Source organism: Astatotilapia calliptera, chromosome 5 (genome assembly GCF_900246225.1).
Source record: "Astatotilapia calliptera chromosome 5, fAstCal1.2, whole genome shotgun sequence".
NCBI classification, from domain to species: Eukaryota; Metazoa; Chordata; class Actinopteri; order Cichliformes; family Cichlidae; genus Astatotilapia; species Astatotilapia calliptera.
In genome coordinates, this window is record NC_039306.1 from 17399041 (window position 1) to 17415172 (window position 16132).

General features: G+C 38.4%; 2 protein-coding genes across 4 annotated transcripts; one reads left to right on the top strand and one right to left on the bottom strand.

The window, feature by feature from the left end:
* The first annotated feature begins 1524 nt into the window (after positions 1-1524).
* Positions 1525-7926, top strand: errfi1a (ERBB receptor feedback inhibitor 1a). 3 transcript variants are annotated; one of them, XM_026167668.1, is made up of 4 exons: positions 1525-1728; positions 4249-4454; positions 4619-4701; positions 4960-7926. In XM_026167668.1, the coding sequence occupies exons 2-4, from the start codon at positions 4303-4305 to the stop codon at positions 5946-5948; spliced, it is 1224 nt and encodes a 407-aa protein (XP_026023453.1). In that variant the 5' UTR covers positions 1525-1728; positions 4249-4302; the 3' UTR covers positions 5949-7926. The 3 variants fall into 3 exon arrangements, with proteins under 3 accessions (XP_026023453.1, XP_026023454.1, XP_026023455.1); XM_026167669.1 differs by having other exon boundaries at positions 4622-4701; XM_026167670.1 differs by lacking the exons at positions 1525-1728; positions 4249-4454 and adding an exon at positions 4461-4531 and having other exon boundaries at positions 4622-4701.
* Positions 7927-10351: 2425 nt separating this feature from the next.
* LOC113021687 (mucin-3A) lies at positions 10352-14121 on the bottom strand. The gene is made up of 8 exons (XM_026166386.1): positions 12250-14121; positions 11957-12075; positions 11745-11809; positions 11439-11641; positions 11143-11308; positions 10752-10916; positions 10568-10638; positions 10352-10430 (listed from the first exon to the last, which is right to left on the bottom strand). Exons 1-8 carry the CDS (start codon positions 14030-14032, stop codon positions 10381-10383), a joined length of 2622 nt encoding a protein of 873 aa, XP_026022171.1. The 5' UTR covers positions 14033-14121; the 3' UTR covers positions 10352-10380.
* Positions 14122-16132: the final 2011 nt, after the last annotated feature.

The following is a 16132-nucleotide window of genomic DNA, read 5'->3' on the forward strand; positions in this document are numbered from 1 at the left end:
ATGACATCATGATGTGGCTCACAGGCAGAGAGAGGAAGGAGGGCTGAAGTGGGAGGAGAGACATTTTCGGTGAAGTCTATTTATCCCAATGAATGTGTCTCTTTTGTGGAACATGGAAAGGCAGATTGAGCGCACTCAAGCTGAAATACACACAGGCGCTTTTAACTTTGCTTGATTATTTTTATGCATCTTTCAACTCTTTATTTTTAGTCTTATCTTTTACATATGAGTATTTCCTGCAACATCTATCAATATATAGTTTGCATTTGAAATCTTTTAATCCAAACTCTGGTGTTTAAGTTATTAATTCAACTTGCAAAACATTCTCTTTTCCCTGCTGGTCACAACTGGTCCAGAGGAATCCCAAAAATGCACCTAAAATTCTAAAAGGGGGATTAGGGAGGATCTGGTCCTTTTAAGGGGCATATCTGTAACTAAAATCCTTTTGGGCCTCTCAGACTGAAAGCAAGCAGTAAAGAATTCACAATTTCAAGCAAAAGAACAGTGTGTTCTCTCCACACACGCACACACCTCTGCTTTCTGTCACATATTGAGTCAACATACACGCTGTCTGTAGCTATTGTATCATTGTGTTTGGTTAGTGTGCATGTCAGTGTTACATTTGTTTAGCCCAGTTAGGTTTGGTCACAGTTAATGCAACACCACCTAAGGTCTAAATAGGCTAAGCAGCTGGTAATTGGAGGTGTGAGGGACTGCATATTCCAGATTACTCATGTATTTCCATAACAAGAAAAACTGTAGAATATTGAACTTGTTGCCTTTCCTCAGCGACTGATGGGAGCATTATCTCAGGTAAATAGAGAACAGGTCCTGCTGAACGAAAATGCCCAGGGTGATCTGATAAATGAGTAGCTAAACCATCTGAGCCCCATTCAGCTGGCAGGAGAATTACTGCAGAGATAGGAGGGGTTCTGGCTTTGTTTCTTTGCCTACTGTTTGTGTTATCCACTCTGAAGCCATCCCTATTACTGCCTCTGTCTTCGTGCAGATCTGCACAGCTTACTTTTGGGCAGTCTATTGTTTATGAAACAGCAAAGATGACACCTTTTATAGTACAGTATAACACAGGTCATTGAACGGAAAGTTTTAAAAGGCAGAACTTGCAAGATGGCATTTTAGTCTGGCACCAGTAAGTTTACGGCTTTAACTTTAGTTTATGTATACTTTTTCTAAACGTTCTGGGGAAAATGTATCATTAACTGAACCATGGTTGCATTTATTCATTGTGTGATAAATGTGTCCCAGTGGGACAGTTTATCACCTGACTGTGTCCTTGATTTCAAACCTGCTCTGTCCAGAGATATATGGAGCCCTGCAGACTTTCACTGCATCACATAAGTCAACCTATGTTAAGTCTTTTAAATATGTTCAAGGCTGACATGCAGTCCATATGCACTCAGCTTTCTGTGCTTCATGCACACTGCAGACTGGTGGAAAGGAAGCCTGTGGCTTTAAGGAAGGCGGAGCCACTGGGTCGCCAGTGTAGTGAGCCTATAAGAGATAGCTCAATACAATAGACTAGTAGACTTATCTAGAAGTGTCACAGTAATGCCTGAGTGTCGCCAAGTCTTTGGCGACCTGTTCCTGATGCAACTGAAAACTGACGATTACAGATTCAAATCGAACCCCGAAATAAACTGAGGCGCTGCATTTTACCAAAGAGGACTTTAGGGGTCAGTCAGTGGAGAGAACTGCGAAGTGAATTAGGTGAGTTCAAAAAGTGAATTGAAATGTCTGTTTAGAGCCACTGTGTGGATCCATGTCTTGTCTGTCTGTTGTTTTGTATGTCGGTGCCAGCACGGCAGACACAATTGCTTAATGCAACTTGAGATCTTATTCGGATTATTTTTTTTATTTCATTTTATTTTTATTTCTATATCTTATGGTTGTTTTTGATTGTTTTTCACTGACAGAGCCGTATACTAAGAGGAACAACTTAGTCCAGAGCAAAATGATTAAAAAACTTACAATATAATAATCTAAAAAAAAAGAAAAACGGAGGGAAACGTGTGAATATGTATCTCTATGTGTTTGTCTATACTGATAACTATAAAGGATACGTGTTTTATATTCTTTATAGGTCTGCAATGGCACAGAAGTTATATAATCGTTCTCTTTAATTCTTAGGCTGCAATATTAATTTAGGTCTTTTCCTCTTAAACAAAAGGGAAATACAATTCACTGTGTATCATCATTGCCAAATAGCTGACTGTGTGTTGTGGCGTGAGTCACCTGCCTGCTGGAGGGCTTTTAACCATTATTATCTCAATCCGGTAAAGTGAGGGGGGTGTGCGCACTGTTTGCTTGCAGCACAGGTAGAGCGAGTATGGTTGCTCGGAAACCGCTGCAGGGGTGTCGTGAGCGGGGTGTGAACTCCTGTCAAGGCCTGAGGGTGACGGCCGTAAGCTTGAATTCAAGGCAAACCGGTGGTGTTTTACATCACTAGGAAGCTCAGCGGACCCCCTCCTTTCTCGAGCCCACTGCCACTGAGTTGTCTTCGTAGTTAGCCTTGGCTTGCCTTCTTATTGTATAAACAGATAAGTCACATTTGACCATAAGAAGGCCCACATTCTCCAGCCGGATTATCTGATTTAACCGACTTGGACATCTGCATGACTACATCATTTGTGTAATCCTGTTGCCTGTAAATGCTAATATGGTTAACCGCCAGGATGAACTGTCTTTGCACCTGTTGCAAGAGGAAGCACAAGCCCCTGGGGGTTCATTATCAAGGATCATGTTGCTTCCCGTCCCCGCCGAACCGAATCGATGGCCCTGGCCAGGGGGATTGCATGCCTTCTTGGGCAGTTTGGCTCAGACTGATGGCTCAGGCTTCCTGTTGTTTTAGAGCTTTGTTTCGCTCCAGCTGTCAGGCTAGCACATAAATATGGCTCATAAGAGACCAGGAACGAGGGAGCCGTGTTCTTTTCAGTCATCACTCCTACATTGTCAGGAGGACAGTGTGGCTCTAGCTGTGCATGCACCTCTTTAGTAGTTTCCAGAAGAGATGATTCTGAGTATGCATTGTAATCGTGTAATAATGATGTCTAATTAAACTCAGCCATGCAACAAAAAGCAACTGCGCTCACCCCTGATGCACTATTTTTTAAGGCTCATCTAAAACACATTTTATGACTTTCTAGGCTTTCTCCACTTGAGACTGAAACCCAGTTGAAACATTTAAACTCTGTTTGAGGCCATTTATTTTGCATTTACTCTATGTATGCCCCAGAAATATTAGATTACTCCCCCTTTGAATAATGTACACATTGTTTATACAGCCCTGACACATAGTTGACATGACACGAGCATTCGGTTCATTTGGCGTGGGGGCGTTCTTGCAACATCAGGTATATCTGTGGTAACAGGAGGAGCCCCCTTGAACTTTCCTGTTCAAGAGGAACAGGATTGCAAAACACCAGCACAGCACAGTCCAGTTTTAAAATAAACTAAACTTATTAAGCGACACAGTCTGTAGAAATTGAAATTCAAAAGTTGGTTACACAGTTCACACCCATGAATGCAATGCTGAACTCAGGCTCATGGAGTTTGCAAGCCACAGGTGAAATGTAAAGCTCAGTACCTCTCTATAGGAAAAGAAAAAAAAAATGGGTGTATTTTTTCTTCTTTTGTTTTCAGCTGACACAGCTACACCTTTGTACTAACACGGTAAATAAAATGTAAAACATGAAGGGTAATACAACTTTTTCATAGCATGTTTTGACACAATGTGTTAGCAATGACTTTAATGAAGGTCCTGTTCTATTATGATGCAAGATCTAAATCGTATGTTAGTAACACCTGTGTTTACCTTCGATTTCATGTCAGAATGCTTTTGTGATAAAGTAGTTCTACACTGGTTCTCCAAACCCACAGCAAGTGTGTTTACATGCCATTTAATTCAGGTCTACAAAAGCAGACATGACCAGTAGTGACCTTTTCCACCATCTATTGCTTTCATGCTTTGAATGAGGAATACTGTGAATAGAACATTTTGAAAGGCACGTTCTCCAGGTGTGCTCGGACACCAGTGTCCTGAAGGCCATAGGAAATTGTTGTCACCCAAAAGCCATTATTAAATATCTGGTCTAATGAGAATCACCTGGCTCTGCTTTTAGAGCGTTTTTAGTGTCCTATACGATGATCTGTTTCACTTGACCTACTTTTGATTTTATTTTATTTTATTTTTTGCCAATTCATTCATGGCTGTTTTTTAATATACGGTAGGTACACCAGAAGCAGGGGCAGCCAGCCGGGCGATCTGAGTGTTTCCTGGCTTTGATGCGACCCGAGGGTGCCTGGAGCATGTCCACAGTGGGCCTGACTGCCCAGGAGATCTCTTTTCCCATAGAAAACCCCTTTCTCCGGGGCAGCTACTGTCACAGCATGGCTGGATCTAAACCCTCCTGGCGCGATCGCCATGTACTGGACAAGTGAGTGTTGTGGTGCACTTCATTAGAGAAAGACTTTAGAAAGGATGTGCATGTCATGTTGAAATTGCATGGTTCAGGTTAGTCTTACATTTTCTGTTAATTTCAATATGTCACATTTCTGTGACGAAGCACTGCTGTTCTGAAACGTCATTCTTCTTTTCTAGCAGCTTCTACTTCAGTATGGACAGGGCAAACATAGATCACAGCTATCGTGCCCAGCAAAAGGAGCCACCTCCAAGTTATGAGAGTAAGTTAAATATCTTTATTTCCTTTTCTTTCTTTTTCATACAGGATGTACCTTTTAAACTACACAAATGCTGCATTGCATGAATTCTCTTTCATTGTTTGTTATTTCACATACTGGACATATTGTTGTAACCTGAATATTATAAAGTCAGTGTAGTATTATAGTATTCGATTTTTATTGTCTTTAATTTACTTTAATTATTTATCAATCTGCCACTTGTCTGATGGTTATTATTTTTTCAACTTACTTTTTTGGCAGGACATAAACACAGTCCCAACTCACAGAGAATACTCTCAAAGAAATCCCGGCCTTCCCAACTCTTCCTGTCCTCCAGCAATGAACCTTCCACCCCAAGTCCTGCTGATGATGACCTGCTGATGAGGCTGTCATTTAACGAGTTGAACAGCCCACCACAGACACCTAGCAGATGCTCTAAGCCTCTACCCCCTATTCCCCCACAGACAGATATCTCCCATGAGCAGGCTATGGACAGTGAGGTAGAATTTTTCACAAGTTCAGATGACAGCTGCCGCCTGGTGTCTGATCAATTTTCTAAATCAGCTTTTAGAAATCCTCTATCTCACCGAAGGAGCTTCAAGGACTGTGGGCAGATTAACTACGCTTACTACGATGGGCCATTAGGACCGCAAAGCCCGCAGCAACCCCAACAGTACCATCAGGCAAATCCTCCGCAGGAAGTACGGGAAGAGTATGAGGAGCAGCCACAGGAAAGACCCGCTCAGAGGAGGCTACGACGCTCTCTCTCTGGACCAGCTGGATCTTTACACAAGCTGCCACGACCCACATGCCCAAAAAGGTACCCCAACAATATGGATAAACAAGAGGTTCCCCCTCCTATACCTCCACGTAATGTCAAGACAGATTGCAGGCGCTGGTCAGCAGAAGTCTCATCTGGGGCTTACAGCGATGAGGACAAACCACCCAAACTGCCTCCAAGAGGCCCTCTGTCCACAGGCAGCTCCCGCACTCCCAGCCCTAAGAGCCTCCCAACATACACTAACGGGGTGATGCCCCCAACCCAAAGCTTTGCACCAGATCCTAAGTATGTAAGCGGTCGGAGTTTACAGAGACAGAACAGTGAGGGCTCCCCATGTATCCTTCCTATTATGGAGAATGGCAAGAAGGCCAGCACCACACATTACTACCTTCTGCCTCAGCGGTCTCCTTTTGCAGACTCGCCTTGTGACTGCCACACCAGAAAGAAAGCACAGGTGGATTTTGTTTGAAAAGTTTTTGTGGAAGTAATAGAAGACTATACTGTACATGCGCAAAACCCACTTGACAAAATGGTGAAATTGGACACCAACAACCTTTTAAAACTGCTGCTTTTACCTTTTTTCTTTTTTCTTTTTGCAATACCCCTTATGTATTTTGAACACACAGGGTATTTGCGCACTGTGTACAGTTACTGGTAATATTGAAAAGATATTTTCTGTGAAAACCATGTCTAACTAAAGATTGTGGGCAAAGTTCAACAGTCTATAGCTTATTTTTTTAAAATATATTTTAATTTTATGAAATTCAATATTTTGCTCTGTTTTAGTAAAGATGTGGTACGGCCAGAAAGTACAAGCGGGCCTTGTACCTTGTGTGCTCAGTGTTTTGTGTCTGATGTGGTGTGGATGTTTTGTGAGATGCACTGGGGCTTTTTGATGGTGCTTTTGCATCTCACAAGGGACAAAAAGGTCAGTAATGTAACCATGTATCACTTAATATATGAAGTCTAAATACAAGCCCGATGAATTTATAACAAAATGAAGGATTCTAGCACGTGCCGATTCTGTTTGCTATTATATCAATACTGATATGGGTTTCGCGCCTTGATGTAGTGTCAGTCTTACTCAGGCTGACTACTTCAAAGTAAATTTGTGTTGTGTTTTGTTCTTTGTTTGTTTTTTCACCCCATATGGCACATTGTCATGGTACATTTTGTACCAGTAGGTGGGTTCATTACTAGTAGCTAACCATATTTCTTTTGGATTGTCCAGTGCAGCTGAGTATGGTGTAGCGTCTTGAGTGTATTTGTGTGTGTATGTGCAGTGGATGTGTTTGCGCATATGTGCATGTGAACAGCAGTTGGGAAAAGTGTTTAATTAGTAAAGAATTGTCAACAATGCTTGTTACTGTGCAACACTTGTTAGCAGTGCCCGCTTTTTAGTAGAGCCTTCTAAGAAGTGCACACATTTGATTTATTTCTGTCAGTCTCCAGATCTGTTTTATTGCACAGGAACTGGTCTGTTGACTGTCAGTGAATGTGTGCTGTTCTTCCAATTGAAGCTACTTCTTTTTCTTCTTTTTTTTTTTCTGGTCAAGCTGTGAGTCATTGCTTGAAACACATTTGCCTCAAGTACTACCTCACTTTGATATTATCCTTATACCTTTACAAACTCCCTGCTTTAAATTGTGTTCACAGGTGAAATTTGAAATTGTAATCCACGAGCGATGAGGTAACGGCTCCATATGTGACCTAACACTTGTAGGAAAAGACAATGAATTCAAACGCAAAATCTGTTCTAACCGAATATCCTAATATGGAGATTTTAGATGAAATAGATTTTAGATGAGAGATGTTTGACTAATCTGTTAATACAAATGCATTACAAAGACAGTACAGGGTTTACCTACCTGACACAGACTTTCCTGTTCTGCACATGCATTCCTGCCTTACATGATTGCAGTGGGTGTGGTCTGAAAGACTTTGGCTGCTGGCAGCCTACAAAATGTATGATTTTTCTTTTTTTTTTTTTTAATTGTTGTACATTATCCACAAGGCGTCAGGATGATATAGAAAATGTAGCACATGTATTGAAGTAACCCTTGGTATCAAACACGGTGTTCAGTTTGGGAAACAAATAACTGCTAAGGTCAATCGGTCATTGAAGTATCTTTTTTTTCTTCTCTTCCTTCTGTTCACAGATCTTACCAACACAATGTTGCTTTTGACTTAAATGTTTGGAAAAATGTTTACATCATACACAAAAAAACAAACTATTTAATCTTAAGGTATTCATATGTCTTATTAGAAATGTTAAAACAGAATGAAGACTAGTTTATCAAGAGATAACACTCTGCTGTGGCGAAGACATGCACTGGGAGAGTTCAGTATGCTGTGTACAGTATTTAACAACTCCATTTGTTATTATGAATAGTTGATAAGTATATAGTCTTTAAAAAGAAAGCAATAATAAAGTGACTTATTTATAAGCTTGCTTCGTCCTGTGTCTTGAACCTGTCAAGAGTGAACTCTCAACTCAGCTGTTTGGCCTGTTTTATCACCCACACGCCCTCATGGTGTACTTTATTGTGACTGGCTTCGATCCAAAGAAAGAAGAGTGACAGGTGTACAGTAGAATGCCTTCCTCTTCCTGGTTATAACTAAATTTCCTCCTGCACGATTGCTTCATCGTTCCTTGGCAGCGGGCTTTGCACCCACTGCTTTTAAAGCCCTTTTAACACTGTTACAAGTGTTTTATTCTCAGTTTGAATCCTTGTGGTTAGGCGTGGAGCCAAAACCACAGTGAACCCCATTAGAGGTCAAATAATTACTAAATGAGCCACAGTTCAGCTCCAATTACAATACTGGCGGAGACCTTAGTGATTTGTATTTCTGCTGATTTGCTTAAGACAGTGACTTCTCTCAATGAAACAAAAGGTGACAGTTTAAGTTAAGTTGTCTAGGCCACCTGAAAACCTTTTCACTTGGTTCTTGCTTAGGTGAGTTACTAAGCAACAGCATGCATGTTGACTATAGCTACCAAAGAAAGACTCACTGCGCTTTTAAAATAATTGCTGGAGGCAAGAAAGACAAAAAAATAGGTAAATTAACAGGAAGACCGGTTTGCATTCAGATTGAACATAGTTTATTAATCGGTATTCTAAGATCCTTTCCCTTTAGTGGCACTACAAGTCACAAATGCATTAAGTCATAATGGACACAAGACTTATATTTCTCTCTGTAGCCACAATTTCATAGAAACTGGAACAAAAGAGATCCTGAAAGTTCTATTTTTTTTCTCTCCATTAAATTTCAACACCCCATACACAAACATACAATATGTATGGCTTATCTTTCAGTTTCTCATCAAATACATTTCCTGCCTCAATTAATTAAACTCTGGCACTCTGGAGGCATTAATGAGTGAAATAAACTAATTTCTGTGATAAAAATATTATGATTTTTGTAATTATTCCCTTAATTGCTATACAAATTCTACTTTGCTGGTTACACTACAGTTCTTTGTGTTAAAGAGCCCATATATGTTTAGGTGTTTCTGTAGGACTTCATAGGTCTACACTATAGAAATAAAAAGTAGGAATGGTCATATTGGAGAAGTGCTGATGATGCAGTATATCTATAGCTAGACTATCCACAATCTCATATATTTTCAAGAGAGGATGGAGAAGTATGGATTGTGTGTCTTCCTCTACTCCATCACACAGAGGAACGCACATACACACACAAAACAAAAATCATGAAGCTAGACTAAAAAATAAGTTCCATTGTTTGCATTAACTTCATGTTTAGGCGTAACTTTTCTTATCGTTTGCTGTGAGGTGATTTGTAAATATTTAACTCGGGCTGCAGTGCTGCTGGTTAAATTTTATTCAGGTCACAGTACCTGTGTAGGAAATATAGAACATCAAGCAAAGGTAAAGAACTTGCTCAGTGTACCACCTCTATTGAGGCACTAGGTGGAGACAAAACCAAATCAAGGGCTTATCTCAAAAGAACCAAAGTTAAGTTTGTTTTTCTATTATGAATCAGCTGCAAATACATGCAAAAGTAGTTTGATTTCCTTTCTATGAAAAAAAAATCTTAAAATTCCATTAAAGGCCATGGTCTGTGTCTCTTTCTCCTTTGACTCTTCAAAAGCGAAACACTTAAAATAAGCACATCTATGCCATCTAGTGGCAGGTGACTGTGGACTGCAGAGCCCTAGTCTGGATTATTTTCTTGTTGGGGTGTCAAAGTTTTTTTGTTTTTTTTAATGGATAAAAATAGAGATGCTGTTTAAAAAGCAAAAACGAACAAAAAACAGAAGCACCTATCTGATACAGTAAAACCATTGCATAGATACTGTGTAACATTTTAACTGGACAGATGTTTAACAAATATGCAAATGTGTGTATTTGAATGCTACAGTAAGCATTTTTTGTGTTTCACTACTGTTAGACGTTAATTGTAACAAGCTCAATAGAGATATATCATAGAGTATAAGCAGTAGCTAGCCCATATTGCATATTGTTTAATAACACTAAAGACAAAATTAACTTGTTATTTAACAAAATTCTCTATAGATGATACAGTGCGTTTCTCAGTTTGTGCATTCAGAAAATGTAGATTTTCCAGGCAAAAACTTCAGGTTAAAAGAGATTTATTATTATTTTTACTATTTGAACAGTGCTGAGAAAGATATGTCAAGATAGGATAAAAAGAGAAATGGTGCTCCATGATATGTTGGTGTGGAAAATAATATACGTGCAAAAACATATGCATTAAATTTAAGTTCTTATAAATAAATGATAAATAGCAAAACAACTTCAAAATGTTTTAAAATTAAAAGATGATAGTTCTTACTGATCTTTAAGTAAGATTATTAGCGATTAAAACAGTAACTAATTGCTTAATTTTATATAATATAGTGAATATATCAGTTTCTAAATGTTTTCTGATCTATAAGTGCCTGCCAGTCCCAAGTTGGAAATTCCTGAAAGACAAAGTCAAAAATCATATTTTTAAACATTGCTGAAAAAGTTTAAAATAATTATTGCATTATTAATAACTAATCATAAATAATTATTATAATAAATCTCTGAATATGATAGTAATTAGAGTAAGACATACGTGTATCAGTGAAGTCAAAGAAATCTCCCTCAAGAAAAGACAATCTTCTCCTCTGAGAGTTGCTCCTTTTCCTAAAAAAGAAAAGGATGCTTGTTTGTGTTTTTACTCAATGAATGAACACAAAAAGCGATTTTTTTTTCCAGAGTACATTACAGGAAAACGCGCAGAAGGCATCATAACCCACCAAGTATACGTATGTCTCCTTTTGAAAATGACAGCGATGACGATTATAATGAAGAGCAGGAGCGCTACTGCGAGTGAGCCAAACAGTGCTCCATAGAAACCTGGACCTCGGCGGAAAAGGTCACATTGTGGACCATAAAACTGCTCCAGGCTGGTTTCGTAGCACCTGGGTAAAATTCAAAAGAGGTTTAATAAAATTAGTTTTTACAAAAAAAACTAGATAGATAGATAGATAGATAGATAGATAGATAGATAGATAGATAGATAGATAGATAGATAGATAGATAGATAGATAGATAGATAGATAGATAGATAGATAGATAGATCGATAGATAGATAGATAGATAGATAGATAGATAGATAGATAGATAGATAGACAGACATTTTATTACCTGCAGACTGGGCCTGTGTAAATGTTATTTAAACATTCTCCGTGTCCATTGCAGTAATCAGGGTTTCTTTTGCATGGTCCAACACACTGCCATTGACCATTAGTAATCTCTTCAGTGTAATTAGCAAACTGAGTGCAGTTAATAAAAGGCTTCAACTCTGTGATATCTACAAGATTTCAAAACATATATATATATTCAACATACTATAATGTAAAATAAACAGGACAAATTTAAGAAAAATGAATAAAGAATGGCTGATTGTGCTTTACATTTAGAACAACATACAACACACTTACTAGTAATGGCAGGTGCCTCAAAGCTGAGATCATTTAACTCCACACTTTGATTACCAAAAGCCAAAGAAATTTTGTTGAGGTTATTTTCATTTTGTAGGATATTCTTCAAAACCACACTAAGATGAGTGTTAATAAACTCGATTTGAGTTTCATTGTTTTGATACTGATACTCCGCCAGGCTCTTTGCAACAACACTTCCTTCACTACAAAAAATGGTAGAAATGTTATGAGAAAACAGCTATCTCTTTCTTAAAAGGTAATAATAAATGTAACAAATAGTTTAATAAATGTTGAAGGAAAATTTACCTTAATTTGATTACTTTAACTGTTTTATAGGCCTGGGGATCTGCTTGTCTACACAGGCTTCTGAGCTGTAAAAAAAAAGGACAGAAGGGATTATGCAACATTTCAGATAAAAGATTTAAATAATTTTATATTTTTTTGTATTACAAAATACTTTGTAATACTAATTAAAAATAATAACTCATAATATTGAATATGAAGAAAATTATCTGTACCTGTGCTTCTAATTTGTTGATGAATATCTGTGATTCAGGTGAAGTTAAATTAAGAAAAGCCTGGATAAAAGTGACGTTGAATTTGAAAGTAATGTTTACTTTGCGCACGGGTGCAGTATCTACAAAAAATTGAAAGATTTTAAAAGCCATTTATGACAACATTTTACCTTGGACATGCAAAAGTGGGGGAGAAAACACAGATATAACGCAAGAAGTCAAAATATCAATTTATGTAAAAGGTAATGAAAATATATTATTTTTAAGAAAAACTAAACGGAAATGAAAAACCTCACCAATGATTGGGACAGTGTTGTTTTCTCCATAAGAACATGAGTCTCCATAGGCAAAATCTTGGCACACAATTGTTGTCAAAGAGGATGTCAAATTTGTGGGGAGAGTAATTGATGAAGAAAAACTAACTGTTGCTGACGATGTAGGAGAATTTGTGACAGAGCCTACAATTGTTGTTTCACTGGTGGATGTATCAGTTAAATAGGTCACAGATGTGGTTGAAGAGGAGAAAGAAGAAGATGTACGGCTGGGAACAGTAGTACTTGAGTTGGGTTGTAAAACTGTAGCTTGTGAGTCAGGAAGTACGGTTGTCATTATCTCAGAAGCCTGAGTAGTTGTTCCTTTGTTCTCTGTTGTACTAGAGCCTGTTACCAGTGCTTGAGTACGTTGTTCAGTGTATGTTGGCGTAAAACTGGTGGTTTCTGAAGTAACTGTGGAAGGAAAACTGGAGGAAGTCTCTGAAGTTGTCACCAAAACAGTTGTTGTAAAATGGTCCATGTTGGTAGATAGAGTAATTTCATTGGTGGTGACTGATGGGAGAGACTCTGTAGACTGTGTTGTTCCTGTTTGGGCCATTGTTGTAATAGAAGTTGTTGGTGATTCAGGGTGTGCGGATGTCATTGTCGCAGAAGTCTCAAGAGTTGTTGCTTTGTTCTCTGTTGTACCAGTGCCTGTTACAGCTGTTTGAGTACTTTGTTCTGAGTGTGTTGGAGTAAAACTAGTGCTTTCTGAAGTGACTGTGGAAGGCGAACTGGAGGAAGTCTCTGAAGTTGTTGTGGAATGGTCCATGTTGGTAGTTAGAGTAATTTCATTGGTGGTGACTGGTGGGACAGACTCTGTAGACTGTGTTGTTCCTGTTTGGGCCATTGTTGTAATAGAAGTTGTTGGTGATTGAGGGTGTGCGGATGTCATTGTCTCAGAAGTCTCAAGAGTTGTTGCTTTGTTCTCTGTTGTACTAGTGCCTGTTACAGCTGTTTGAGTACTTTGTTCTGGGGATGTTGGAGTAAAACTAGTGCTTTCTGAAGTGACTGTGGAAGGCGAACTGGAGGAAGTCTCTGAAGTTGTTGTGGAATGGTCCATGTTGGTAGTTAGAGTAATTTCATTGGTTGTGACTGGTGGGACAGACTCTGTAGACTGTGTTGTTCCTGTTTGGGCCATTGTTGTAATAGAAGTTGTTGGTGATTCAGGGTGTGCGGATGTCATTGTCTCAGAAGTCTCAAGAGTTGTTGCTTTGTTCTCTGTTGTACTAGTGCCTGTTACAGCTGTTTGAGTACTTTGTTCTGGGTATGTTGGAGTAAAACTAGTGCTTTCTGAAGTGACTGTGGAAGGCGAACTGGAGGAAGTCTCTGAAGTTGTTGTGGAATGGTCCATGTTGGTAGTTAGAGTAATTTCATTGTTGGTGACTGGTGGGACAGACTCTGTAGACTGTGTTGTTCCTGTTTGGGTCATTGTTGTAATAGAAGTTGTTGGTGATTCAGGGTGTGCTGATGTCATTGTCTCAGAAGTCTCAAGAGTTGTTGCTTTGTTCTCTGTTGTACTAGTGCCTGTTACAGCTGTTTGAGTACTTTGTTCTGAGTGTGTTGGAGTAAAACTAGTGCTTTCTGAAGTGACTGTGGAAGGCGAACTGGAGGAAGTCTCTGAAGTTGTTGTGGAATGGTCCATGTTTGTAGTTAGAGTAATTTCATTGGTTGTGACTGGTGGGACAGACTCTGTAGACTGTGTTGTTCCTGTTTGGGCCATTGTTGTAATAGAAGTTGTTGGTGATTCAGGGTGTGCGGATGTCATTGTCGCAGAAGTCTCAAGAGTTGTTGCTTTGTTCTCTGTTGTACTAGTGCCTGTTACAGCTGTTTGAGTACTTTGTTCAGGGGATGTTTGAGCAAAACTAGCGGTTTCCAATGTGAATCTTACTGAAGAGAGTGAGCTTGATTTTTGTTGATTCACATTTATGCTATTAAGTTGAATTTCTGAAACAATGCTTTTATTCCTTGCAAACTTAATATTTAAGAGACTCTTCCCCTTATAGTTGTCCAGAATTTGTGGATGTGGCAATGTTTTGTTTTCTTGATCTTCTTTATTTTGATATCCTGTTGAAGGAGACAGTGTTTAAAAAACTATTTGTCAATGCACTTTAAAACAAATCCCATCACATTTGGAAATTCATGTCAAGATTTATGACAACTGAGACAGCCATTGTTCAAACTGTGAGAAAGTTGTCCTTTGATTGTTTACTTGACAATTTAATCCTCTGCCCAACAATGTAGCCATAAAGTTCAAATTCGAGTTAGTTCTGATGGTAGAGTCACATCAGACATATCAACTGTTTTCTTTACCATTGGTTTCTGAATGTGTGAATATGAAACAACTTCTGAAGCACTTTTCAGATTCTGAGGTTAAAAATGTGATTCTTGAACACATACCATTTAGAATTCTAAAGAATATAGATATTGTTTTTTCATACATGTGAACCCTGCAATAGACTATAACCTATCCTGCTTCTTGTCCTATGACCACTGAAATTGCTTCCCCCATTGCAATCTTTCATTTTGTTAAGATAAGGTCATTCCACCATTAGACAATTTTTAAATAGGGATAAATTCATGGCTACACTCAATTATATGTAACCTCACAGCAGAGGTGGGACCAAGTCATTGTTTTGCAAGTCTCAAGTAAGTCTCAAGTCTTTATCCTCAAGTCTCAAGTCAAGTCTCAAGTAATGTCAGGCAAGTCAGAGTCGAGTCTCAAGTCACTGGTGTAAAAGTCCGAGTCAAGTCACAAGTCTGAAATTTTGAATTTCAAGTCCTTTCGAGTCTTTAAAAAAAAAAAAAGAAAAAAGTATGTTGCAGTTATGCTAAATGTAAATATTAGACCATGTAATTTTTAAATCTGTGTTTTTCTCAACACATGACAAAATAGTGAACTTAGAAAATATACACAAATTGTGAAATTGCACCTCTTTAAAATGCAGCTCAATTAAACCTAGCTCCAAGAATAATTTTCACCGACAGTTCTGAGATAAGCTGCATGTTATTCTTGGATGCGGTTGTAGGACCGGTGTTGTGCCAAAAAGTGATTGTCTGCCAAAAACTGATTTCCGGTATTTGCCAAAAAGCGATTGCTCATATTTAAAGTGCTATAAGTAACTTGTTGGGCTATAATATGTTAAACATATGTCAAATGCATCCCTTATGGATGACATAAAGTCATCTTGAGCCACAAACAACATTCGTGTAGCAAGATACAAGCCGCAATCAGTTTTTGGCAGCGACTTTTATATAACCTTTATTTATGCAGTAAAAAAAATCTCATTAACATTAAAAATGTATTTTGTAAGAGTAAGTTGCCCAACAGGACAGCAGAAATGGCAGCAAATATTACAATAGTTCTGTAAAAATATTTTAAGTGGGGATAAAGGACCGGATTGGTTATAATGTAAGTACAAGTTGTAAAGATACTTAAAAAACAGATAATTTTTTAATTCTTTATGTAACCCCTTTGTATCCCCTGTTCACCGAAGTCTATTTACGAACATACGTAAAGATATTACACATAAAAAATACACAGAAACACTGGAAATCAGTTTTTGGCAGACAATCACTTTTTGGCACAACACCCGGCTTTAAAATCGCATGACAAAAATATCATATACATTAAAAAAAACTGCATCACCAACGTAGCCTGGACAACATTTGCTAGTTAGATGAAGTCAGCTATCTCATCGTAGCATATTTATATGCATATTTATAATTATACGGTTCTTGTGAGTGCATACACTCGTGAAGTTTAGTAACTTCCGGTCACTGCAACAAGCCCAGGTACAGTTTACCGACGGATGGGTACAGGACCTTGAAATGCACCGTGTAGAAAGTAAAGACCATCGTACGTATC

Coding starts and splice junctions, on each gene's coding strand:
- errfi1a (XM_026167668.1), top strand. CDS start 4,303: ATGCGACCCGAGGGTGCCTGGAGCATGTCCACAGTGGGCCTGACTGCC. Junction 4,455..4,618: donor GATCGCCATGTACTGGACAA/GTGAGTGTTGTG, acceptor CTTCTTTTCTAG/CAGCTTCTACTTCAGTATGG. Junction 4,702..4,959: donor GCCACCTCCAAGTTATGAGA/GTAAGTTAAATA, acceptor CTTTTTTGGCAG/GACATAAACACAGTCCCAAC.
- LOC113021687 (XM_026166386.1), bottom strand. CDS start 14,032: ATGACATCCGCACACCCTGAATCACCAACAACTTCTATTACAACAATG. Junction 11,309..11,438: donor TGAGGCACCTGCCATTACTA/GTAAGTGTGTTG, acceptor GAAATCTTGTAG/ATATCACAGAGTTGAAGCCT. Junction 10,431..10,567: donor CTTTGACTTCACTGATACAC/GTATGTCTTACT, acceptor TTTGTCTTTCAG/GAATTTCCAACTTGGGACTG.